We start from the raw sequence: 25,514 nt of genomic DNA, 5'->3' as shown, positions 1-25,514 counted from the left end.
GCACGGTTTACTCGTCTCCAGCGTTGTGTTGGGAGCCAACTTGGCCCCGCTAGCTAATGATTGGACTGAACTTTCCCCGCAGTAACTCGATAGCTGTACAGCTGTGCAGGCTCACAAATTGCTCCTCGATTGTCAGTCTCCTGACAGCTTTTTCAGTGGAACAGTTTGAGGAGCGGCGAGCCCTGCTTTGGAGACACAGAAGTGTTTTCACACCTGAAGTGTAATTTCACACCTTGTGTCGCTCAGCAGATAAGTGCGTAAAATAGCACATCAAACGGGAACAGAAGAGGATAGACATGCTGTAGACAAGGGACCGCGGCTTGTTATTTATTTCCTATCTTCAGCACGCTCTGAAATAATAATCGCTTGCAGAAACCCAGGCACAGATTTACAGAGGGGTTAGGAGAGGCTTTTTCTGGCCAAGTGATCTGCTACCATTGCCTGCAGAGCAAGGCGAAAGATTGCACAGAGCTGGGTCTGGGGAGCAGTGGGACTGCAGAGCTCTGCCTGAGACCACCACGTACCGAGGTGAAATAGTTAATACAGGAGGCAGCAAGAGTTTTAAGGGTAGATTTATAGGAATATATAATTAGAGTCCCTTCCCTTTATTGACTGATCATTTTTACTCCTTACATTGACTTAAATAGTGAATAAAATTGACTTTGAGGCCACCAAAAAAATAAGACAAAAATTTGGAACAGGCTTTTCACTGTGCACCCAGGTTTCTTTTCCTTCTTTTTCAGCACCCTTTTCATTTGCTGTTTCAATTAATAGGTTGTAGAGGCTTTTTTTTTTCTTTTTTTTTTTTTTCTCTCAGATGAAAAAGTGCAGCCAAGGGAGGCCCTGGCAGGACAGCTCCAAAGAAGCTTTGTCGTGAGGGAGAGGAGGGTAAGGTGCAGATGCACCATTTGACATGAAGAATCCACAGAGATGCTCATAGTTTCAGTTAGTCTTAGACAGGTTTCCTAGGCTTGGGAACCAACTTTCCTGCTTTTTCCAAGAGAGTAGGGCTGAAGCACTGTTTCTTTCCTTTCTTCTTCAGTAGGGCTGCTTCCTTCCTTTCTTCTCCCCAGCTGAATATGAGGTGCACCAAGAGGTGCTGTCATCTGCTTCTCATCCCATGGATTTTACTAAGGAGATCAGCCCAGCCCGCATCCGTTTTGCAGTGCAGACAAAGCTGCTCTGCTTCAAGTTTTTCGGCTGTTTTTTGATGACTTGGGGCTTTCATTTAGTCTGTTAACCATTCCAAACGTTTTCTTTCCTCTGTTTTGTCCTAGACACCTATGGAAAGCTCTGCCTGCTCAACTCTATGGGCCAGGAGATGTCTCGCTGCAAGACCTCCGTCCGCCGAGGACAGCCCAACCCCGTCTACAAGGAAACTTTCATCTTCCAGGTTGCCCTCTTCCAGCTCTCCGATGTCACGCTCATGATCTCCATATACAACAAGCGCAGCATGAAGCGCAAGGAGATGGTCGGCTGGATTTCCATGGGGCAGAACAGCAGCGGGCAGGAAGAGCAGAGTCACTGGCAGGAAATGAAGGAATCGAAGGGGACGCAGGTCTGCAGGTGGCACACGCTGCTCGAGTCCTAATGGTTACAGGGGCAGCCTGCGGGTCCTGGGACTGTGGGCTGTGTTCCGAGTCAGCAGGAAGCAGCTATCCCATGGCAAGCACTGTGCTCTGCCAGGTCTTGTACACTTTAACCTGACTGTTAGTGTCATCTGTCATGAGCACTGGAAGTGGCAAGGCCTGAGAAGCAAGTTTACTTCTTGTCTTTGCAGGTTTCCCTGCATTTTCCATATCCAAATAATTATCCCAAGGGAAAAGCAATGGGCAAACCTACAACATCCCCTCTTTGGGCCTTGTCTTGCTCATTTTATCATAGGCCTAACCATCGCAGTCTGATTTTGATGCTGTTTTCTTCTGGGGTAAATTCTCCCTTCCTTCCTTTCCCTTATTTATATTAATGAAGTTTGCAAACATTCTTGACACGCAGATAGCTCACAGATAGGCTAAGCTGCATGCAGATCACGTTCTCTCTCTCATTATCATGTTTTTGAGTCCTAGAAATAAGCATTTGGTACCACTATGGACTGGATTTTTCAGGCAGCATGGGAAAGCACTGTTGAATTCTCTGTCAACTTTTAAGTGCCTAGGCGTTAACTACTGTCTCCTGTACTAACAATTGATATTATTCATTAGGACTTAATACTACCAATATTTTTAATGAGGCACCCTGTGCACTTGTTAGCCTGTATTGCCATAGGCGTGCATGAGAGGTAACTAGCATCGGGTTTATATTGCAGTTATACAACGCATGTTTAGATGCTTACTTGAAGTTCATGGCTGCTGTCATCATGGATACCAAAAAAAAAAAAAGACCAGAACAAGCTGCACATCCACCTTTGTGCCTGAATCACACTTTTCTGCATCGTTTTGGCCATGTGTTACTTTGCTCTGTAAAAGTGAGGTTCATTCAGAAAAGCGTTCCTGTGAGCAGCGCACAGAAAGGCCTTCTGGCCGTGGTTTCTCTCATTCAGTTAAGCACAATTCAAGTTCTCTGAGGGCTCTTGTTCAAATGTTCTATCCTGTAATGTCTTCTGGGGATCTGAAAAGGGACCATTTTTGGCACGCTGAGCAGTAGGGAATGCCAGACCACATCACCTCATCTTTGGGGCAAGCTCTCCTACAGGCAAGAAATAGGATCCAGGGGACCCCTCCTAGAGGGGGTGCTGGCTCTGACGAACCACACTGGAGAAAAGTATTACGTTTCCTGCCTCTGACTGAAACCAGTGCAAGGAGCAGGCTTGCTGGATGAGGTGATGACACTTTTATGTAGTTACTCTTCGGACTCTTTTTTTGTCATTTTCCATTTTAATCTTTTTTCCCGTCTCTGTGAATTAAAGTCAAAAAATCAAAAAAAATTGGAGTCAATGAATAGGGAACATGTCTTCGTCTGCTGTCTCACTATTGAACGTTTAGCAGTCGTTAGCTGTTGCAAAGCTGCATGTGACACAGCAAAGGATGTTCATCCTCTCGTGCAGTGATGGTACGTAGACAGTAAGGTGCCAAGACATTCAAATGCCATCATCGGCCTGATTTCGATTCCCTGCTCTCTTTAGAAGAGGACTGGCGTTTCTTCATTCCTGCTGATGGTCGTGATACAGGAAATATTCTGCTGAAAAGGTTTCTGAGTCCTGAATCACCTCATGTTTTGTTTTTTATTGTTTACTGAGACCTGGCACCAAACTCTGCCTCCTGCACCACAGTTGTCTCCTTCCCTTCGATGGTGCTGTGCAGATCTAACCAGTGCAAGTTTGGGCACTGGCTTTTTAACCAAAATTGAGCCTGGGTGCTGGTTTGCCTCACACCCAGAGAAGTGTTAGACTTGGGTTATCACTTGGTGTGATGCACGCAGGCTTTGTCTGCCCTCGCGGGGCAGTCCAACAAGAAAGAATAATCTGTAGGGAGCAGGACTGCAGGTATAGGTGAGATAAATTATCCTACAGGTCATGGTTATAGATATTCTTACACTTACCTGTCTGAGCACTGTTTCCAGTGAGACTGGTGGGTGTCCTATGCAGGAGGGTTGTCCTCCACTGCCTAGATAAGCTGGCATAATATCTGCTTTGCACTACTGGAGCTTTGTGTCACAAAGCAGGATCTAACCCAAACAGAACTACGTTTTTGACTGCACTGTTAATGCTGCTGTATTACCAATAGGAGAGAAAATAAGCATGTGAGTGGTAATGAGCAGAACAGGTCTGTGTTTCTTTTACCGTGTACTTTTCTTCTGGAAAAAAAAGTATAGGAAACAGCCCAATTCAAAAGGTGCATTTGCTGATTTCAGATGTTTTCCAATCTCTGCATCTGTTTTTCCTGAACTGCACAAAATGTATATACAAGTGTTTATAAGCAATTTTATTATCTGAAATGTGTATGTATAATAAACTTACTGAGATTCTCTTCGTTACTTCTTGAACCTGCAAAGTATTGCTTATGCTTAATATAATGATTAGCTAAGGGAAAAGCATAACTTGATAGTATGTTTCAGAAGTGAACTGGAGATAACCCAGGTTTTTAATTTCTGATTAAAAAGAAATCTTGGAAAAGACCATTTTAAAAAGCAATGAAGTAAACTGTTTTTGGACTTCCGTGCTATTTTCATGTCTACATCTTCTCTGAAGATACAGCATAAGGGAAATTGAATTTTAAGATATATTTCCACTGTAGAATAGTGGGAGGCAGGATACTTGGAGTCAGCTAATATCTGAGCATGTTAAAACTTTGCTCTCAGATGCAGTAGCTTCCTGCATCATTGCAACGGCATTTTGGCCTGATGTTTTACAAGAAGAATTTGGAGGGAAGGAAAAAGGGATGAGGCAAGGGAAGCACTGATTTTTTTATTTTTATTATTTTGGAGCTGCTGCTAAACCCACTGGCACATCCATGCCTTGAGCAGTACATTTGTGAGGTTCATTAAATTCCTACTGAAGCACAGGGGGATTTAGGAATCTTGGGATGAACAGTGTTGGAGCTCATGCTTACGAGCTCTAGTTTGGGGGTTTTGTTGCTTTTTTTGGTTTATTTCTCTTTGCAGTATTGAGTATCTGTGAAATGAAGAAAGCTTTGCAGCAGCTCCCCTTTATACCAGAGCTCCCGTAATTCTTCCTATTGACAGATTGAATTAGTCATTGCTAATATTGATACAGGCTGGCCTTGTGCTCCTGGTCTTTCTCATGTAAATACCACTGCCCTTTCAGTCACTGTCTTAACCCCTTGTTTCCTTTAGAAGTGGCTGAGAAGACTGAATTTGCAGAAGTACTCCCATTCCTTGGGAATCTGGCCATGCACTTAGCCCTCTGTTGGTGGCGGCCACTAGACCTGGAGCCCGGTGCTCTGGCAGCCTCCATCCACGTGGATGCTGACGCCCAGTCTCTGCTTCTGTGGGGCTCCTGGAGAGGAGGGAGGCCGTGGGGCAATCAGAGGCTGACCTGGTTCTGGGAGTGCTTAGGCACTTGCACATCCTCCCTGTGCAAGTTTCTTAACACATTTTCTAAGGTAATTCATCTCCTTTTGATTCTCTTGTCTGGAATCCCCTAAGAGTTTGTTTGAATTTTCTTCTCTTGGGGAGTAGTGGAAAAAAAAAGCCCCCAAACCCACAAAACCATCGTGTGGGAAGGAGCTAACAACACTGGCATAAGCCCAGAGTGCTGTGGGCAAGTGCTCTGGGTACATCTCTGTACCTCAGGCAGCATCGTTCAGCTAGCTGCAGTCTGCTCCCTCCTTGGTCTCTCTCCAGCCAGCACGCCCCTGTCCTGCTCGGCACTCTGCTGTTATTTTATTTTTTTGTTTTGTTTTTAATGTGTGTCGACAGCAGAACAGAATGATCTCACCGCGTTTGTATTCTCTGCAGTAATGCTGACTTTCAACTGATGCCCACAGAAACGAGAACCTCTTTTAGCCCGCGGCGCTGCAGCGACAGCTAACTGAAGTGCCCCTTTGTAAAGCCTTCCTCTGGGCTGTCTGCTGCGTGGTTTGATGAGCCTGGGTTTCCTTTCTACCGCTGTCTTTAATTACTTGGGCCCTGCTGTGTCCTGCTCGCTCCGGCTTGCCTGCGTTTCCCTCGCGGGGTGACGCGGGGTGCGCGGTTCCTGGGGCGCGCGGACAATGCGTGCGGGTATTTTTAGCGGCTGCAGATCCCGAGGAGTTACCGTGTGCTTTACATAATCGACTGATCTTCAGTTGTGAATGTCTTCAGATGTTCTTGGACTCGCAGAACCAGGGGCTGCCAGCTGCTATTGATCATTTCTCCAGCACAAAGCCGACGGCGGCAGCCTGGCAGAGGAGCGGGCGTTTCCTCTGGTGGCGGTTCGCTTTCTCCTTCAGCTGGTGCTGACCTTGCAGCTAGCGTGCCTGCAGAGCTTTCCTCCCACTCCCGTATTTATCATCGTCTTTAATCTGTGTGATCACTGCACTTCATCTCTCGGCCTCTCAGCTGCCTCCTGCCCTCGCCACAAAGGTGGATGTGGAGGCCGAGCGAAGCCTACGGCCTGCCGCGGGGACATGGCGGCGGGGCCAGCTCCCACCTGAGGGGCCGGGCTGGAGGTAGGCCGCTGCTGTCCGGCTGGTCTTCTTCAGCGATAAACACAGCCAGACGCTGGCAGGTCTTAGAGCTTGGAACTCAGTGTAGCTGATTTGAGTGTTTATTTGGGATCTGGTGCAGATTTAGCAGGCACGACGTGCAAGAAGTTGTGCAAGAAGTGAAAACCCCCAGCAGTGGCCGGGACAGGGGGAGGGAAGGCTGGGTGCTCGCACTGCTGCGGACCTGTGGGTTTGCTGTTTGTCACCACAATTCCTTAGCCCCAGAGCTGCTGAAGGCATACACGAGGCATACAGCTTTTTTTTTTTTTCCCCTCCTCCTCCTAAGCAGAGTGAGCGCGTGTCTTCCCGCAGCCTGCACTGTAGGCCTTAAGAAATGAAAGTGTAAATATTTTGTCTCTCACAGCAGCTCAAGGTCATCTTTCTGGAACAGCAAACAGGCACAGAATCCAAAGAAGATCAGTCCGTCATGTGAGTAAGGTTAGCATCTGCACTTACAAATGACAAAGGCTATTAATCCTCATGCTGTAATCCCCAAGCTGTTTGCCAGCTGGCAGCAGGAAGATGTTCCTGCTCAACCCACGCAGCTATCCATGTTTTTTCACCTTTATGAAGCAGATATAGGTCAATACTGGATATCCTGGATAACGAACTTGGTAGCTACCATTCATCTCTTCTAGTGTTACAATTCATCTCTTGTAGCGTTACAATCCCTCTCTTCTCCACGCAAACCACCCGTACGGAAGGGGGTGCAGCAGGAGAGCTGCAGGCTGTGCACCCTCTGCTCCCCACATCAGATGGCTGAAGGCCAGGTTGCTTCCCTCTGCTCCCCCAATTCTCAAGGGAAGGAAAAGCAGGGAAAACCCAGCGCTTGGATACAGCGGGTAAAAGGCCACTGTTGAGATGTGTTTGATCATTTTTTGGGGACATAACCAGCGTGGGCCTGGTGAGGGGCTGCAGTTGGGGCCAGAGTGAGCGATGCAGGTGGTTGTGGTGCTCAGTGATGCCTTGCACAGCACACAGCCACATGTTCCCCTGTCACCAGCACGGAGCAATGGGCAGCTGAAGCTGGAAAAAATTCAAAGGGAGACCTGAGAGCCAGACGGGAGCCATGAAGATTCATCGATGCTCATCTCTTTAGAAAATTTGAGGGCAGAGTCTCGGGCTGTGCTCAACAAAAGTGTGGTTTAACAGAAATCTCAGCTCCCAAGGGAGCTGCAGGTGTGAGGAGGTGGGGACGTGGCCTCCTGGCCCCTGCTGGCTGTGGCAGACAGCACCGTGGAGGTACCAAATGCTCCAGAGGCATCCCTGTAACTTCCTACCCATCGTGGGTGGATCTCAACTTGAGGACCGAGACCAAAAGCTGTTCTGGCCATGGGTGAAGAACAAGAAGGATTCAGGATTCGGACACAAGCTGAATTCTTTGCTGAGTCCCGCAACCATTAATTACCTTTCACCTCCAGGGAACGCATTTTATCGTGCCAAATGATTCCCTCTCCCTTCATTTCTCAGGCTTGCGAGAACATTGCAAACTTCTCATTAGCAGCTGGGAAAAATCATAGAATTTTGCCAGTTTTCCTCATCCCTGTTGTGTCTTGTTAACACTTTCCAGGTGCTTTTCCTTCACACCACCTCCACCATGCCATCTCCCAGCCTTTTGTTAATATCAGTAGAGATCTGCTCCAAGTCAGGGCCGTGCCTGGCAGCAATATTTTATATTCATGGTACTCAGGATAAAACCTGTTCTCCGATCTCTTGCTGTCACTATGTGGCATCTCAAGCACAAGGTTTCCAATTAAGCTAGTCCCACATCCCTCCTGTTGGCCTCTGCTGGCGCGGCTGTATTTTTTGTCATGCTGGGCTCTATTCCCTGTTGTAACTCCATCGACTTTTTCCCAGCAGAGAGTTTTGCCTCCTGCCTGTCATGAAGAGTAAGTGGAGTAATCATTTGGTAGACTTAGCATTTAAATATTGCGTGGCATTTATACATGTGTATATAAAAACGTTTTTTATGGTAGAGTGCCCCCGGGCATTTGCATGAAGCACATTTCAACGTACGTTCGACTGTTGATTTAAGCACACTGTACATAATAAGTCATTTTTAGTGCATATTGGCTTCTTTCTCTATTGGAACAATGCACTTTTCTGGCAGGGATGGGTCTTGGTAGCCCCTCGGCTGCATTTACTGCTGGACGTGGTGGATTCTCTGGCCAAGTTGCATGTAGCCCCTCTTGCACGTGCCCTGGGATGTGATAGCGTTTCATCTCCAGCTGCTTGGTGGGTGGATGCCAGAGCTTTTGGGGTGCCTTGGCACCAGGCAGCACGGCGAGCTCGCTCCCTGCACCTCCCTCTGATGCCTCTGATGCTTGGAATAATCCCCTGGGAGATTTTTCTTCCTTCCCTGCCGTCATGTCCTCGGGCTGGTTGGTACGCTGAGAAATGCGGAGCGACCTGTGGCTGAGGATGCGTCAGGAGTAACACGGGTCTCAGCTCTCCTTTCCCAGGAAACGCGGTGTATCCTCTATAAATCGATCACTTAACATCGCATCAATATGGACAAATTAATAAAAATGCCAGCTCCCTAACTCCTGTATCTATAAAAGCAGGTCTTGTAGAGCTTGAATTTATTGCCGATTTATAAATATGTCTATAAAAGGAGAACTGCTCTGCTCTGAAGGTTACACGGAACAAATTCATGTACCCTTTTCACTTTCATAAAGTTCAAAGACGGCACTGAAAATTGTACCTTCTTTCTAGCTAGTGGATGACTGGTGCTGACTGGTGAGGCCACGGGAATGGTATGAGCATCGTTTCACTTGCTACGTGTGGGACTGAAAGAGATAAGCTGAAGTGCAAAACTGTGATAAAAAAAAAAAAGATGAAAAATACGATGAAAAGATGTTTGGATATTCAACAGGAAGAGTGATATGGGTTTATTCTTAGCTTTTCATGTACTTGACAATGAAACATTTTTATTCTACTTAAGTGTTAACGTGCATGATCATACAATATATTGCCTCTCGCTAATTATATGCTGTGTTAGGAATACTAATGTCTAGATGATATCTGACTGGGGAAAAAAAAAACAAAAAAAGCATTAAACCCAGCTTCTGCAGAATTCTGGGCTGAAATTACCCACACGCACACACAACCATCCACACCTTACACGCACTCTTATTTTGTTTCGGTGAGCAATGCTGTTCCAGGTTTTTATCAATAAACTAGAGGCAGATGGCTCATGTAGACATGCAAAAACCAGCGTGTCGTTCTTATTGTGGCAGAACCGAGTGAATATGCATCTAGGAGAGGCGCACGCGTTGTGTTCAGAACAAAGATGCAGGTGGCCGGTGCATAATGCATGGCTGGGAGGAATGGGAATGTGCCCCCGTCCGTCCCCCTGTCTGTCTGCACGGACAGACAGGGGGACAGGGGGCTCTGGGTGCCCCGTGGCTGGGGTGTCCAAGGGGAGGTTGCGTCTCACTTCGGAAATGGAGCCAAGAGCTCAAAAGTCGTCTTTCCCATGAGGGCTGCTCCTGGTTAGCCATGTCTTCCAAATCTGCTGTGTCCCTTGGGCTGGACCGCAGCGGTTGGGCTGACACGAGGCCGGGCACGGCGCCGTGGGGGTGAGGGACTTGTCCCTGTCTGGTGGCCACTTGGCCTGCAGGTACCTTTGATCGTGCTTTGCTTGCATGCGGTACAGTTCCATCAGGTAGCAGTTGTAATCCACGGCCATGTTAAGCTAGGAAAAGACGGAAGTTAAATAATAATTCAGAATAAACAATTCTGAACTGGGGGTGATTTTGAAGGAGAGCACCGAGAGCGGCGATTTATTAGGAGGAACCAGGATTTCTGAATCCTTGCTGGCACCCGCGGGGCTGGCTCTCCAAGGCCGGCCCAGAAACAGCTCCTTCTCCTGGCGGCTCTTGGTGGCTTCGCTCTCCAGAAGCCCCAGCAGTGGCTGCACGAGCCCAGCCTGGGCGTGCAGCAAACCCAGCCCAGAAAAACTCACCCTGCCAGAGCAAATCTGGGCTGGCTGATAGCACAGCTTTTCCGCATGCATTTTTCTGAAACGCATTTACAATTCACGCTGCCCGTCTCCCATCCTTGATTCCCCTGCAAACGCCACGCTCTGTTTTGTTTTGTTTTGTTCCCATTATTCTGCTCGTCCTCCAGCTGCATGTTAATCCACTGCTCGGAGCTGCTTCGTTCCTTGGCAAAGCCCCAAGTACTGTTTTGCCAAGATATCCCTGATGTCATCCCCACTTTGGCCAGGTGGAGAAGTCACATTTTTAATGTCGGGAAGCTAAGTTTTGAATTTCAACGAAAGAGTGATATCATTTTTCATGAGAGGGTGAAAGCATTCCCACGTCTCCATCAGCTCAGTTTGGGCTGGGGAAGCTGAGCTGTCTGCCATCTGTCTCCTCGCCAGTCTCTCCCCCACCGTCACCGTTTCTGAACGGTTTGGCCAATTTCAAGCACATCTGAGAGAAGGGTGAACGTCTCGAAGCCGATTACGTGTCTACGACTTGTGTTACCTGGCAGAGGGGCTCTTGCAGAGAAGCAGAAAGGAGCAGATTTGGCAGCCCGGGGTTGGTTGGCAAGCACACAGCCATGGGGTGCAGCCCCAGCCCCGCTCCGCGTGCTGCCCCTGGTGGGGCTGGAGGTGGCCAAGGGGCTGTGGTGGGATTTGGTGGGAGGCTGATGGGGAAAGAGTGGAAACAGGTATAAGAAAGGAGTTCATTTGCTCTGCCGCTCCCCAGCTGGCTTCTGTTATCTCACTATTGATTTTTTAAATGTAAACAGGGTGACGAAACAAAACAGACCCCCAGCAGATTCTAAAATGCCAACGGAAAAGGGCAGGAAGGCAGAGCTCTAAGACTGGAAAAGCCAAAAGGAGCTGGCCTTGCAGGCTGCAGGCAGGGCTGACCCTCAGGCTGCTCGGACCCTCCCTGGTGGGCCAGCACCTGCAGGGCTCCGGCAGCTGGATCTGCACGTCCAGATGTGCCGGGACGAGGGGAGGATTTGGGGGATTTTTGTGGGCTGGGGCAGCCGGACGGCCAGGCCAGGGGGAGAAACCGGAGCAGGGCACGCCTGAAACCGCTCGGTTTCTCGGGTGCGGATGCTAAGCATTTCAGGTACATTTTGTCTTTTTAAAATACTTTCTGCATGCGTAAAGCTTTGTGCCAGCGGGGCTCGGGCTGTGTTCAGACACAGGGCATGTGTGCAGGTATACGGTGCCCGGGAGGGCTGCTGCTCCTGCACCCGTCTTTTGGGTGTTTGGTGCTTCAGTTCAGAAGGCACGTTCATTTCATGCACTGGTCCTCAACAGCTGGCTGGAGGAGATGTAGCTCTTCTGAGATGAAGGAACTGATTTTTTCCAATTCTGAGAGGCAGTTAGAGTAAAGTGAATGCTAATGGTTTTGTTTGTTTTTTCTTTTTTTTTTTATGTTCCCAATTGCCCTAAAACATTTTAAAATATGTTTATTATTTTATTATAGCACTGACTGTGCTAGGCAATCTTGCTTTCCAAAGAATTAAAAAAAAAAAAAAAAAAAGCTACTCTTCTATTGTCTGCTTGTCCGGGTTTTATCTCGTGCAGTACACATTTGAAGTCTTATCTTTTCAAATAATATCACTGTCAATAGAGACTTTGGTCCCAGTTCACGGGTCTGTTTAATTTCCACTGCACGAAAACAACGTGTGCTTGAGCTGGGCAGCGACTCCTGAGCGGGCATCCCTGGCAGAGAGGGGAAAGCTCCTTCCCCTGGGAGGGGAGGGCGGCTCACGTCCCATGGTGATACAGGGGATGGGAGGAGGTGGGGTGGGGTGGGACATGGGGGTGGGATGGATGGGATGGGATGGGATGGGATGGGATGGGACGGGACGGGATGGGATGGGATGGGATGGGATGGGATGGGATGGGATGGGATGGGATGGGATGGGATGGAGCACCTGCTGTGCATCTCCCTTCAGATCGTGTGACCACTGGTTTGTCTTAGCAGGCAATCTGTTTCCCTGCACTCTCTGCCCCCCGCCAGAAAGGGGGCAAAATAAAGCAGCGAGGTTTGGATTTCAGAAGAATTTGCTCTGGGCTGCTCAAGGGATGGCAACTCTTCTTGGAGCCAGCTGGGGGAAGATGAGCTGACCTCTCAGCTGTGAGTTATTGCCGGCTAATAAGTCCCACTTGTTTGCTGACAGGAGAGGGGAAGACGTGTCTTTGCAGCAGAAATTGTGTTGAATGTTAAAAAAATTCACAATCAATTTTGGGAACACTGGAGTAACGCGCACTGTCATTCGCTCGGCTCCTAGATGCAGAGTAGGTGCTGCCGTGTCTTCCTTTTCTATCTCCGTATCCAGAAGTGATATTACTGAATTAATTATGACATCTTTGTGAAGAGCTGAAGCATTGCTCAAGTCCTCTATTCAGCAGCAGAGAAATGTCAAATTCATCTCACAGTAAATTTAAAATTACACCAACCTGAACTATCGCTACTGGCAGCATAATAATAAGGCAGGTAATCAAAATCAATTAAATTCCAGTGCCTTCCTATTGTCCTGGAAAAATCAAATTTGAAATTAGTTTGAGTTCATTTGACTTTTCAGTAGAAGGAGCAGAACTTCAGAGATAATTTGAAGTAAGTATGTGGCTGTGACTGATCTTTTCTTGAGCTGCATGGACCAGAGGAGGTGTGTGCACGCACCGCGTGTCGGTGCAACCAGATGCCCAAAGACAAGGCAGTGGCTGGTTTGAGGCTGCTCTTAACTGGGACTTGGACCTGCCGCGAAGACGGGGCTGGTGGTGGCATGAGCACAAAGCTCTCAGGAGGCGTGGTGGATCCATGGTGGATCCATGGTGGATCCATGGTGGATCCATGATAGTTGTGTTCTGTGGGTACAGACACGGCTGGGAGGGTTTTCTCCTTGGGAAGGGTGCTGAGCAGATCCCAGGGTGCTGGGCTGATCTAAGAGGAGGTTTGGGCTGTTTTTCTGTGTGGTGTCTGTTCCTGCTGCAATCCCTATTTCTGCCCTTGGGATTTCAGGGTGCTGGGGGGGAACTCTTTGGGGTCACTAGCGTATGTGCCACAGGCAGGGTGCTGTGATGGGGCATCCCAAAGGCCAGTGTGCCCAGAAGGGGCGATGGGCACGGAGGAGGAGGAAAGAGGAGCGTGACCCAGAAGGAGAGCAGCAGAGCTCGGGTCCCAGTTCATAGTGCCAGCAGCCCCAGGTTGGACCCTTCACTTCCTCAGGTCCTTCCAGGCACTGGCTTACATTTCTCCCCGTTTTGCCCTCTCCCTGCCCTGGGGCAGACACCCGGCACCCTTCTCCTTTTCCCCTGCAGCTTCCTCTCTGCTCCGTAAATCCTCCATCCTGCCCAGACGGGACACTTTCTGCCTTTCCACCCTCGAAGCCTGGAGCGGAGCTGTCCCCTCCTACCCCTGGCATTCCTCATCCCCATCCTCTGCCCCGCCACGACGTCCCTGGCAGCTTCTCACCCCTTTTTCCACCTCTGAGCTCTGCCACCTGCTCCATCCTCTGGCTTCACCCTCGTGTGCTTCCCACCCTACCCCGTCCCATCCCATCTCACCCCTCCCTCCCCGCACCCCCGCGTCCCGCCAGTGATGGGCAGAGCGTCACGGTCTCCTAGCGACGCCCCTAGCGACGCCCCTAGCGACGCCCCTAGCAACGCCCCTAGCAACGCCCCTAGCAACGCCCCTAGCGACGGCCCCGCACCTGCTCCCGCTGGACCAATCGGCGCGGGCCGCATCTGGGCCCCGTCTCGGTGCGGCGGCCGGGGGTGATGCTGGGCTCAGTGCTGCGGGGACCCGGGAGCTGCCACCACCGCCAGCACCGCCAGCGGGAGCAGCCGGCGGCTCGCAGGGGACAGGGGAGGACGGGGAGCGGCCCTCCTGCTGCAGCCGGGCGGGTGAGTGGCCGCGGGGCTGCGTGCGGTGGAGGGGGCGGCGTGGGGGTTTTTGCTGGTTCTGCTTCCCCGGTGGGGCTGGCAGGGGGATGCGGGCACGGAGGAGTTTTGTGGGGGCGAGACCCGGGCTTCGCCGCGCCTCGGCAGGGGGTGAGGAGCCCAGCGGGAGGCTCGGCTGGTGGTCCTGCAGAGGTGTCTGTGGCTCGGCCGGGCTGCGTCGGGCTCCGAGGGAAGGTTGCTGGCATCCGAGGCACCTCGGTGTAGCCAAAGCAGGACTCCGAGAAGTATCCGTAGCTGCTCGCTTGGTGCCTGTTAGCTGAGTGTCATCTCCTGGGATGAGACAACCATCCAAATATAGATGTCTTACAGCTGCAAGACAGGCACGCATGCACGCACACGCTCTGCTTTTCTTTCTCTCTCTTTCGCAGGGTTTAGAACTGTTTGTTCTTCGTTCACACACACGCACATATAACAAGTGTGAGTGCCTGCACACACACCTGCACGTGCAGAGCTGGGGGATGCACGCACAGAGCCGTTTGTGCTCCCCACCTGGAGCGGGAGGTGTTCTCGCTGCCCCACGCTAAATGCTCCCCCCAGGAGGCAAGGCATCGGCTGGGTGCTGCTGCGTCTGCTTGCAGCCCAGGAACTGGCCGGTGCACAAGGCAAACCCTGAAACGTGCACGCTGCAATCGTTCTGTTAAATAAAGCCGGCGATCTGCCTTCCCCCGAGCTGTGCGACTCTGCAGGAGTGTGGGTGTGTGCGCGTATGGGATAGGAAATTAGCGCTACTACTTGAAACGATGCTGTGGTTTTAGTAGTCTCCCTTCAGCTTTCCTCCCAGGCTGACAAGAACTAACAGAGGAAATAACGTGCCGTTTTAAAGGGCAGTGATCAAGGCAGCAATCACGTTCTAGCTGAGGAAACTTCCGGATATTCAGGGAGCAAGCTGTATTTTTGCAGCATTTGTTCTGGGAGGATTGCAGCTATACCACCGAGAGACCGAAGCAAATTTTCTTAATGTTTGATTTCACTTTCCTGATGCTCGGGAGGGTGTCTAGGAAGCGAGGTCAGAGTCAGAGCGCTGGATGTGACACCAGAGCTCTGCTTTCCCTGCTAGCGAGCCCCGCGGGGCTCCTGAGATAGCGCTCCCCTCTCTTGCAGCCCAGCTATGTGCCGCGTACGTCCCGGCTTTGCCACCTGAGCCATGTGTGTTTCTCCTTGATCCCCCGTGGCAGGTGCCGTTCAGCAGTGCTGTGCTGCCAGAAATGCTCGCTGAGCCCGTGCGAGGAGAAAATCTCACCGGAACTGCTGGCGTTACCCCAGGAAGACCCTCTGCAGACTGACTGCACGTCCTCAGGTAACTACCAAGTTTGCAGACTCCAGCCGGTCGGGCTTGCCTTTGGGGTGAGGGGAATTGCTTGGATGAGTGCTAAAAGGGGATCGAGCTGGGGATGGGATTTTATTCTCTTTCTCTGCTGCATGTGGCCCAAACTCTAGCCATCCCCTTAGTCAGAGGGGTGCAGGCAGTGGGACTGCAGGGACGGGGAGAGGAGAAGTCACCCGGTTTTCATGCGCTCGTGAGAGCTATTCGGATGCTTGTGCCGTGCCCAGAAATGAATTAGGGAGATCTGCAAAGCAATTAGCAAACTAAAAGGAAGGCAGGTTTAAAGTGCAAAGCCAGCAGCTCCCGCCAGCAGACAGCAGCAAGGCTTTTACCTGCCCACAGGTGAATTAAAGGGGGCTTTCTCCGCCTGAGCGAGGAGTAGGAAATCTGTCCCTACCCTCTGGAAGAGCTGCAATGGACTGGCAGTCTGTGTGAAATCCTGGGGCTGGTGTGTGTTTTCGATCCACATGTTTGCCTGCCTGTGGCTTGGTAGCTTCGCGTTATCAACCGGAAAGCCCCCCGTGGGACCAGCTGCTTGTCCTGCCAGTGGCAGAGGAGAAATGCAGCAGCAAGGCATGCGAAATCAGAGCAGGGTTTCAGCCGAGCACTCCTTAATTGCGAGCGCTGGTAAGGTTAGAGACAGGGGAATTTATCACTGCCGTTTGACAGCGGTTGCAAGGACGTTACGATGTTTCCAGCCATGTCAAAGTCACAGCTCCTGCTGGTAATAAATGCCCAGTTCTGCGTGCTTAGAAGCCTCCCTCGGGTTTTCTATTTGTGCATGCGAGAGATGCTCAGAAACGGTTTCCACCTCGCACACTGATCACCTTCTCCCGTGTTAGGAAACCCCACAGGGCACGGGCACATTTTACCAACCGCCTTCCACGTGCAGTGTCGGCAGCTCTGGCTCGGCCAGCGAGCCCCTCTGCTTGCCCCCTGCAGACATCTGCATCAACGTGCCGATAGCAGCAGCTCCTACGGCCCCGACACTGCAGCACAGTGAGGCAGGGATGGGTTTTCCTCCGAGAAAAGGAGGAGACACCGAGTGTAGGGGCGCTCCCCAGCTCTCATGTACGATGTCCGGGGCAGAGTTGGGGCTGGCAGGTCCCTCTCCCTTGCCCCAGGTGGGAAAGCATGAGCTTTGCTTTCTCCTGGCTGTCTGATCATTCATTAAGCCCCACTTTGCCCCCTCTCCGGGCTGACTTGCAGCCCTCTTGAAATCAGCAGGCACTAATTCATGCCGCAGAGGGGCTCCTGTCGCTGGGTGATGGGGGAGCCCGGGGCCAGATGAAGACAATTTCTTGCAATTTGCAGCTAGACCGCGAAGTTGCCGTGTTATAAATCGATTTCCATTTCAATTTAGATAAGATAGCCCTCTGCCCAAACACGCCTAATAACTCTGCGGGTCCACGCAGCGCTGCAATTATTCCCGGAGAAATGAATAGGAAGGGGCAGATTTTGCTCTTTTTGAAAGCGCAATTAAAGACCTCGCGAAGCTGCGTTTGAGAGACGCAGGCTGGGGAGACGGAGGCGTCTATTCCCTCGCTGCCGCGCGTGGGATTTATGCTCCGAACTTCCATTAGTGCTAATGGCAGCCGGAGCCGCCGCGCTCCTGTGTGCCGCGCATGCCGAGCAGGCAGCGGCGGCGGGCGGGCGGCGGGGGGCTCAACGCGCTTCCTGAGGTCTGTTCCAGGCTGGGAGGACAAATATCAGGCTCAGGACCCACCGGTTAGCCCCTGGAGGGGAAACTTGGCCCCGTGCCTTGCGTTGTGGTGTGGCGCTGAAGAAATGTAATGTGATTAAGACGTATCTGTCTCCGAGCTTGAGTGAGGCGGAGGCAGTGACTCATACCACCTTGCTGTAACTGTCAAAACACTTGGCTGGCGAGAATAGCCTTCTACACAAAAAGCACTGATTCAATATGTTTATATTTAAACAAAACGCTGAGGGTCTGATTCACTGCGGCATTACTACTGCCGTGCGTGCCTGCAGCCCCGGCCAAGCAGCCCCGAGGCACGCACAGAGGCCGTCCGCTCTGACTTTCAGAGAAGGATTAGAGCAAGGCTGGCAGCTCGCGAGCCTCCTGCCCTGGAGTTTCTGGGCTTTGCCAGCAGCTAGCATCGCGTTGAGCAGCTTGTGTCTGCTTTGCTCTCTGTGTCTTTTGAGTGGCTTTGCACTTTCAAGTGGGAACACGTCCTCTTAACATCAGCCTCGCAGCCCAGAGGTGCGTTTGGTGTTCAGCCGTTGGTTGCTGCCCCTCCTTGCTCCTAAAGAAAGTGCTGGGGGTTGTGATAACTCCACTGCTTTGCCTGATGTTGTGAGGTCTTTGGGAACTGACTACGGTTCGCACCCGAGGGCTACGTCCCAAGCTGGTGCTGTCCGTACCCTGCAGACTTGGCAGGCAGAGGGCTGGTGCCAGCTGGATGCTCGCCCGACCCGCTGCCAGGATGGTGCTTCGTGTCCCTCTCAGGACACAATCCTCTCCCTCTGAGAGCACCCCGGGGCCCAGTGGGGACAGGGCAGTGTGGTGGGGACAGCTGCAGGCTCTCCTGCGCCGTGGCTCACCCTCATGCAAGACAATCATGTCTGGAGGGGGTCTGGGTCCCAGGGAACTGCATCTTGCATGGCCACTCCAAGCTATTTGCCGGTTTTTCTTCAGGACCATGCATGCGAGGGGCAATGACTGTCCCACTGTCACCCTCCATCTCCAGGGGGGAGGCATTCCTGCTGCCAGCGGCAGCAAAGGAGAGGTTTGCTTGGAGCTGGAGGAGCTGGAGGGCTCGGCACATAGCAGCAGCGATTCTCTGTACGCTGTGCTTGTCTATCCTGCCTCTGCTCATTTTCTGCTTGCAGAGCACACAGGCAGTGCTGGGTCTGTGCTTCTGCCTTTTCACTGAAAACCACCAGGGAGCGAGTTTTAGCATTTAGAAGCCTGGTTTGAAGGAGAACAACGAGCCCCTGGTTGGCTCATCAGCCTGTACGCTGAGTTTGGCTCCTTTCCCATCCCTGATGGCCCGGGAGGCCACAGGAACACCACTTTGTGTTTCATACCTCTGTCCTCAGAGCAGTCTGAGGAAAACCGTAATGTTCTCCTTCCCCACAGTGCAGGGAGGGTAAATGCTTTGGGATTGCGCTCAGAAAACACAGCAGAGGGGCTTCAACCTAGGAGAACCGAATATCAGAGTAGTTAAGTGCCCAGGGTGTCTGGTCTCCAGCATAATTCAAATACTAGGACAAAACCTGCCAGCACTGAAGGCTGCAGCACGTGTGTTTGAACCAGTGTTTGTGGCTGCCCAGGGCTTACTGCAGCCGTGCCCCTGGTCCCGAGAGCTGGGGTCAGTGCAGGCAGCATCTCTGCTGTGTGCAGTGGTCCAGCGTGACTAAAACACAGTGTTGTCCTGTCGCAAGAGTGGCAGTCCCTTTCTGATACCTCTGTGATGGGAACGGTGCTGCTTTGTGGGACCCACGTCAGGCCAGTCCCAGGGCTGGGGGACTTGGCTCTAGGTCAGGTGTTAATCCACCAGTCAAGGAGTTTCCGCCCCGGTTTGTAGCGTTCGTTTATGGCAAACCTCCATCCTCACCGACTTGAAATTCAGGGAGAAAACACAAGAAGAATCTCCCGTGAGGGTCTGTGCTCTGCAGCCACCTCCTTGGGGTTTTGGTGCAGAGGGAGGATGGCAGAGCACATCACCTCCTCCCCGATAGACCTGCACCAACATCCTTTCCCTCCCACCTGCAGCGAGGACTCCAGGAGCTCCCCAAGCCCACCCTGCAAGATGAGGTCTGGTTTGGCTGCACAATGTATTTGGCTCTGCTGCTGGGGTACAGATGCGGCCCAGAACCAAGCCCTTTATTTCCTCGGAAAGCCGGGCTTTACGTGCCCCTGTAAAGGATCTCAGCCTCGGAAAGAAATTTTATGCCCTAAGACCTGAGCGAATCCAGATACTAACTTTTAGGGACTGCCTTTAAAATTCACCACGGTAAGACCTCAGAAATGTGCCCATTTAAAAGCAAACCACGGCAAACGGAGCGGGTTCTGGCGGCGGTGATGCCGCCCCACAGGCACCTGCCTCCCGGTATCCTGTCACGAACTGGGAACCACAACGGGGCCCCGCTTCTCCCGGAGGGTCCTGAGCTGCCCAGCACCACAGTTATGGCCTCGACGAGGCGCTTTAGCCCCACATCTCCCCTCGGAGCAGCACGGCGGGCTGGGGGCAGGACGTGCAGGGAGCCCCGGCCCCGAGGGGGACGCTGAGCACGGGGCCCGGAACCCTTCACACGGGTTAACTGCCGCAGCGCCACCGGCTGCGACCGGCCGCTCCTCCGGGCCAACACCACCCCCTAGCGGGGCCGTGCTGCGACAGGGGGGCGCCAGGAGCTGCCCGGGTAATGGTGGCCCCCAGCCGGCCTCTGCCCCCCGGTCTGCAGCGGGGGGACCCTCCTGCGGCCCCCCGAGCCCCCCCGCCTACGCCCGTCAGGCCGCGGGGGCAGCGCTGCCAGGGCAGGGCCTGAGGGGCCGGAGGGCTGCGGGCTTGGAGACCCCCCCTCAGGTTTTGCCCTTGGGGGGTGGAGAGGAGGCAGTGGGGTCGGGGGGAGCGTGGTCCCACCTCCGGACCCCCTGCACGGCCCAGGCTGTGCTGCTGCAGGCACGGCGGCAGCGTTACCGAGCCTCTTCTCCTTCTTGTTTTGCGCAGAGCTGATCTCATCGGGGCCTACCAAACACATTAACGACGTCGAAAGTAGCCTACTTTAAGAGGAAATATGCAGAAGAAGAACATTTACATCAAGATTGCCATGAGTATTGTCCAAAAGTGAGTAGCTTTCTCATTCCAGCTCCCATCCTCCCTCGGTTTCATTCCTCCGTACTAAAGACCCCTTTGATGCTCTTTGCTCCCCAGCACCTGATACTACCCGAGGACCGGACTTGTATTCTAAAACTTTCTCTCCAGAAACTCCGATTCCTGGAAGACCCCGAAGCCTACCTCCGTAGGTCTGTATTAATTAACAATCTGTTGAGGAAGATTCACCTAGAGACAGAGAGGGAGAGCTATGAATACTTTAAGGAGGCTCCGTGTTATAGGACTGCTTACTCTGACGCACGAAAACGGCTGAAGTTTATGGTACACGAGTGCTGTTCCCAGTCGCTCTATTATGAAGAGCTGCATTCGTATCGTATCGTGCCTTATTCTGCAGAGAACGCCGTTTACGGAATGGGCTACACAAGCAGCCACTTGGAGCAAAATTCTCAATTGCTTATTTATAAAATGAATTAAAGTAGCTGTTAGAACCACCTATGTTTGTTTCTGAATGCTTGAACTGCTTATTGAGGTGTTAAGATGAGGCAGTAATTGCAGAGATACTTAATGATCAAGCCGGGTGCGGTAGGAGCTGAGCGGATGGCACTTTGAAATACGCTCCGCAGCCCCGGTGCTAACCCCGTGGCTATGAAGTACCTTGGCACACACACAGAGCTGGTGCAATACACAGGTCCTTACCCACCGAGGCTGTGTGCAGCGTGTTGTGTAGAAGCAAAGCCGCATTTAAGTTCTCTGTGTGTAGATACAGACATTGAAAATCACTTTGCAGTTAAATTCTGCCATTCCTGGCAGAAGGGGAGCCCCCAGAGTAGCAGAGTAGTCTAACGGTGAGGAGTAAAAAGCAAGTTATTTACGTAAAGGCATAGATAGAAAGTTTCTTTGAGGAAATGTTTGGAATATGAAGGAGTCAGTGCCAAAGGAAACAGCCTTTTGCTTAGGATTTTCAGAGACTAACTCACTTGCTACTTACGATACACTCTATACTGAGACTTACAAGGTTATTATTTTTTTTTTTTAGAATAATTGCATTCACCTTTTTACATATTATTATCTCTTAGCTGGTATCTATTTTGCTATTTTAATACAGAACAGAATGACTCACAGGAAAAATTGTTTCTTCAGCCCGCCATCAGTGTTTCCTTAGCTTCATTTGATTCTTCCCCTAGTTGTTTCCCTGATACTTTTCTGCATGCTAATTTGCTGTTTGGCCGGAGGTTCACATTGGTGCTAGGGAACAGACAGTCATTTATTTTTATGTGGAATAAACAAGGCAGAAAAACAACCATAACTCCTATCGATAGAGAATGAATGTACGTGACAGATGCTAGTAAAGCCTCAGAGATTCTCCTGATGAAGCTACTCAGCATTCGTAATAGTGTTTCAGGTCAAGTGAAATGTCTAATTTCAATCTGGGAATTAACCTTAGAATATGTAAATATATATTTCGCAAGCTATGAAATGACATGAGAGATGTTCAGCAAATCGATGACTACAAGTGGAAAGTTTTATAGCTGCCAAAGCTATATCATGAAAATACCAAAGAGTAATATAAGGGAAAAGATGATGCTCCAGCAATGGGGTCAAAAGCAAAGATTGCACTATAACCTGTGGAAATGTGATTGATGAGCCTGTAAATTATCAGTTACTGATACACCTGCTGTTCTCCGGAGGGTGGCTCGCAACCCAGAATCACTGAACAAATACGCAAAATGGTCCAAAGCCTGTCCTGTAGGGCTGTTGGCTTCCAGTGAAGAAATTGGCTTTGCCTGCCTGGCTATCACCCCCGCAGCTTTAAAGCAAAGTAAGTAACAGCACACTCAGCTGGAGGCAGATATGTATCTAAGAACATGATTTTTTTTTTATTTTGAAAGGGTTTTTTCATGCGGGTCTGGCCGATGCTATTTCTGAAGCATTATGGAGTACGAACAAATACCATTGCTTGACAGGGATGTGTTTAGTGTAGGATTCCTCCTGTAACCCTGCCTTGAGCATCTTAGTTGTGTGTTGTTGCACATACCATCGCAGCTGTCAGGCACGTGTTCATAGCGCAGGAAAAAAGATAGGAAGGCAAGAGCAGAAGGTGTGAGGAGCAAAGTCAACTCCTATATCAGCAGTTGGAAGCAGGACAGGTTTAGGGGATAGAACGGAGCAGTTAAATACAACTTTTTAATGAGAAAAAAAATGCAGCAGCTGATTTCAAAACAAGGATAGCCTGCAAACTGGGGAACACGAACAGCACAGGTATTGCAGCGAGGCTGGAAGGACAGGGCAGCGCTGTGTTTGGGAGGCCCTGTTGGTTGTTATGAATGTTCAGGCTGTGAGAAGCAGCTTTTGGTTTTGTGCTGAGGGGGGGGCATGCCTCTTTGCCTCTTCAAAAAGGTGTCATCAGCCCCTTGCCGTGCAACACAGGGGGCTTTGCCTCCCTCCCAAAAAACTCATGCTGGGCCCTGTTTGGGGAGTCTCCAGCTACGAGGGTCTGTGCCCAGCTCGACAGGGGCCAGCTGAGAGAGGCTGGCTAATTGCTCATTGCCAGCTGGGCGCAGCAGCCCTCGTACCTTAAGCAGAAGCTGGAAGCCAACCCCGTGCTGCACAGGATGGGGCTGATGGCTGATGGGCGCCACGAGAGGTGCTGTGAGCCCCCGGGGAGCTCCTGGCTCCTGCTGGCCCCTGGGATCCTCCTGGGGACACAGGGGCCAGGCCTCAGGAGGCTGCTGGGTGTTACAGGGAAACTGTTCCTCTTGTCTGGTGTTTCAAAATATGTAATTTGCTGCTCTGAAGTGATCCAATTTATATGCTTCTTTGTTCTTTGTGTGTTTCTGCCTGAACTCATAATGATCTAGCTACTACATGAAATGCTAAAACGCTTTTGTTTTTCCTCTGCCCTGCTTTATTACATTCATACAATGGTCCTGGCCTGAAAAACAAAACTTTTTACATAAGATAAAAATTGTTGCAATGGAGTGAAAAAGCTCAGTAGGATGAAAGGCTTTAACCTCACCTGAAGAAAAAGCAGTGCCCCTGTCAGATTCAGCTCTGAACACTGAATTCCTTGCCTGCTGAAAGGGGCAGGTACTTTCTTGCCTATTGAAAGCTTCTCTGATAACGCGCTGTCTGCTGAACAGGTACAACAGATGCAGATCTGGATCAGATAACAAAACTGCTTGGGCTACCCATGAAAGAGAGTAATATTTTACTCGTGTTTTTCTCATGTGTTGTTTTCTTGAACAAAATACGTTGTCTAATCTTTAATTTTATGTATTTCTATTTGCTCTATGAGCTGTTAAAAGAGAGAATTTTATTTCTAGAAAACTCTGGTTGACTTTTTGATATGAAATTGAGTTAAAGGTCCACAGTTCTAACTTATTTTGAGTCTACACAAGTTTTTGTTGCCTTCTGCTTCACCCAGTGATTTGTGCTGTTGAAAAGTGGGTCTGAAACATTCAACTTCAGTGCTTAAGAAACATGATTTTCAGAGTGATAAAGAAGTAGAAAGGTGCAGTAACATTGCAAGTTGCTCCCGAAATATTTAATTTGACACTTTTTTGAATTATGTGCTGATTTTATCATTTAGTTGCCAAGCTACCAGGTACCGGCGTTTTTAATACAGCTTCCTACAGTGATTTTCCTGTTCTGGGGTTTGTAGCTGCAATTCAGCTCTTCTAGCTTCTGATGTGTGAATCTGTCTGTAGGTGGTCAAATTTCGGTGATAGATATATATATATATATTCTACTATGACTGCGGTAGGAGCTCCCACACACGGGCTATGTTTGCACTGGATGTAAAGAAAGTCCTTCCTTCCCTTCGACTCAGTTGCCTTGGAGATAGTGCGTTCATCAGAGACGATGCGGGGCGACACGGACAGAGCTGGCGACAGATAGCTGGTAACTTTGCAAAGGACTGGCTTAGGACAATCCATTGTCATCTCAGAACAGCAGCACACCTGGCTGTAAGTAGCGTTTCAAAGAGTTTCGTTTTCTCTGTGCCGCTTTCCCCAACCTGGCTGGGAATGCTGGACCTGAGCAGCGCCGGTGCCGCCTGGAGCAGCAGCGGCTGTGGCAGGAGGCAGCCCGGCCCAGCAGGAAATCAGCTTTGGTGCAGACATCCCGCAAGATTAGGGCCCTGATCCTGCAAACACTTCGGGTCTTGCCCGAGTGTCTCGGCGCGCATCCTCCGGCTGCAGCCAGGGAGGCTCCTCGTGTGCTCAACGCTCAGCATGTGTACGGGCGAGCGGGGCTGGGGCTGCCCTGCACCACAGACGTGCTCCTCAGTTGCCTAATTATCAGTGAAAAGTGATTATAGAGCTGCCGCTTGAGTTCTTGGATACGTTTATATTGCACTGTAAATGGAACTTTTGTTTTCGATGAATGTGTTGAGTATACATACGGACTATCGTGCCTTAAAGTCCCATCCTCATACAAGCCTTTGTACATGTCCTGTAAAAACCGCAGCCCGTGTTTAGCTAATAACTCTGTGCACTCCACGCAGATCTGGTTCCGTGCTCAGCAGGGCCTTGGGAAGCACGACCCTGACCCCAAAGTTTGCCATGAACACAGAGGGCGTTTGGCAATTCCCTCTTCTCGTCTTTTTTTAGACTGCATTCCTCCTCGTGGTTCACAAAATTCTCCTTTTCCAGTTTCTGCCATAACCGGGTTCTGTGTTACCTGCAATGCCAGCGCCCCTCCCGCGAACTCAAAAAGTTGTAAAAAAAGTTGTCTCCAGCTTTTCAATGCCATCTGTACAGCGCTCTCTCAGCAGGGAATCACAAATGCAGATAATAATGTTGTCAAGTATATCATCGTATATTTGACATGGTTAACAAAGCAGAAAAGGGAACACCTCTTTCTGCTGAAATGCATGAGCCTGCATTATGGTAAATACATGGTGATTATACACCACTTAATTGGAATAATACCTACTGGTTCTATGATAAAAAATGGCTTTTTAATGTTTAAAATTACTTGGGACCTGATTAAAGGTTTTTATGAAATTGTTTTCTAAAGTGAATAGTAGAAAAATGTAAATGTATTTTAAATATACATATAATGTGCATGTTATTAATAAAGATCTATTTCTATTGAATCAGATGGGCTCTCATTGAATATATGCTCTTTGGTTTACAGGAAAACATGCAAAATTACTAAAGAACTAACACCATTCTAACACCATGAACACCCTGAAAGTTTTTAAACCTACATATTCCTTGAGGGACCTGCATCCCGGGGTGAACCTGCACCCAGCTGACAAGTCTGACGTGCAGAGCTGGGAACCATTTTTCTAATAATGTTCTGCA

The 25,514-nt window shown here is 50.4% G+C and overlaps 1 protein-coding gene and 2 long non-coding RNA genes across 31 annotated transcripts in view; 2 read left to right on the top strand and 1 right to left on the bottom strand.

Annotated features, from left to right (window-relative positions):
* The window catches only part of SYT16 (synaptotagmin 16), a 102,408-nt gene extending 95,648 nt beyond the window's left edge, over window positions 1-6,760 (top strand). For 23 of the 25 annotated variants that reach the window (XM_048066069.2, XM_066997366.1, XM_066997375.1 and 20 more), the window contains one exon: window positions 1,278-6,760. In XM_048066069.2, coding sequence (XP_047922026.1) covers window positions 1,278-1,591 — 314 coding nt within the window. In that variant the 3' untranslated portion in view covers window positions 1,592-6,760. The remainder of the gene's footprint in view (window positions 1-1,277) is intronic. The other 2 variants (XR_010831670.1, XM_066997377.1) reach the window with 2 other exon arrangements.
* Window positions 6,761-8,301: 1,541 nt separating this feature from the next.
* LOC106037217 (uncharacterized) lies at window positions 8,302-13,693 on the bottom strand. Of its 5 annotated transcripts, none has more exons than XR_007164094.2 (4): window positions 12,580-13,686; window positions 9,770-9,840; window positions 8,848-8,959; window positions 8,302-8,636 (listed from the first exon to the last, which is right to left on the bottom strand). It is a non-coding gene; the product is annotated as an uncharacterized lncRNA (long non-coding RNA). The 5 variants fall into 5 exon arrangements; XR_007164097.2 differs by having other exon boundaries at window positions 8,302-8,558; XR_010831680.1 differs by having other exon boundaries at window positions 8,627-8,959; window positions 12,580-12,656; window positions 13,595-13,693.
* A 167-nt stretch (window positions 13,694-13,860) lies between these two features.
* On the top strand, window positions 13,861-25,308 carry LOC106037216 (uncharacterized). The gene is made up of 4 exons (XR_007164093.2): window positions 13,861-14,025; window positions 15,258-15,379; window positions 20,101-20,217; window positions 20,305-25,308. It is a non-coding gene; the product is annotated as an uncharacterized lncRNA (long non-coding RNA).
* The last annotated feature ends 206 nt before the right edge of the window (window positions 25,309-25,514 follow it).

This window comes from Anser cygnoides, chromosome 5 (assembly GCF_040182565.1).
Source record: "Anser cygnoides isolate HZ-2024a breed goose chromosome 5, Taihu_goose_T2T_genome, whole genome shotgun sequence".
Taxonomy (NCBI): Eukaryota; Metazoa; Chordata; class Aves; order Anseriformes; family Anatidae; genus Anser; species Anser cygnoides.
The sequence above is the reverse complement of the archived record's forward strand: the minus strand, read 5'-3'. Positions and strand labels throughout refer to the sequence as shown.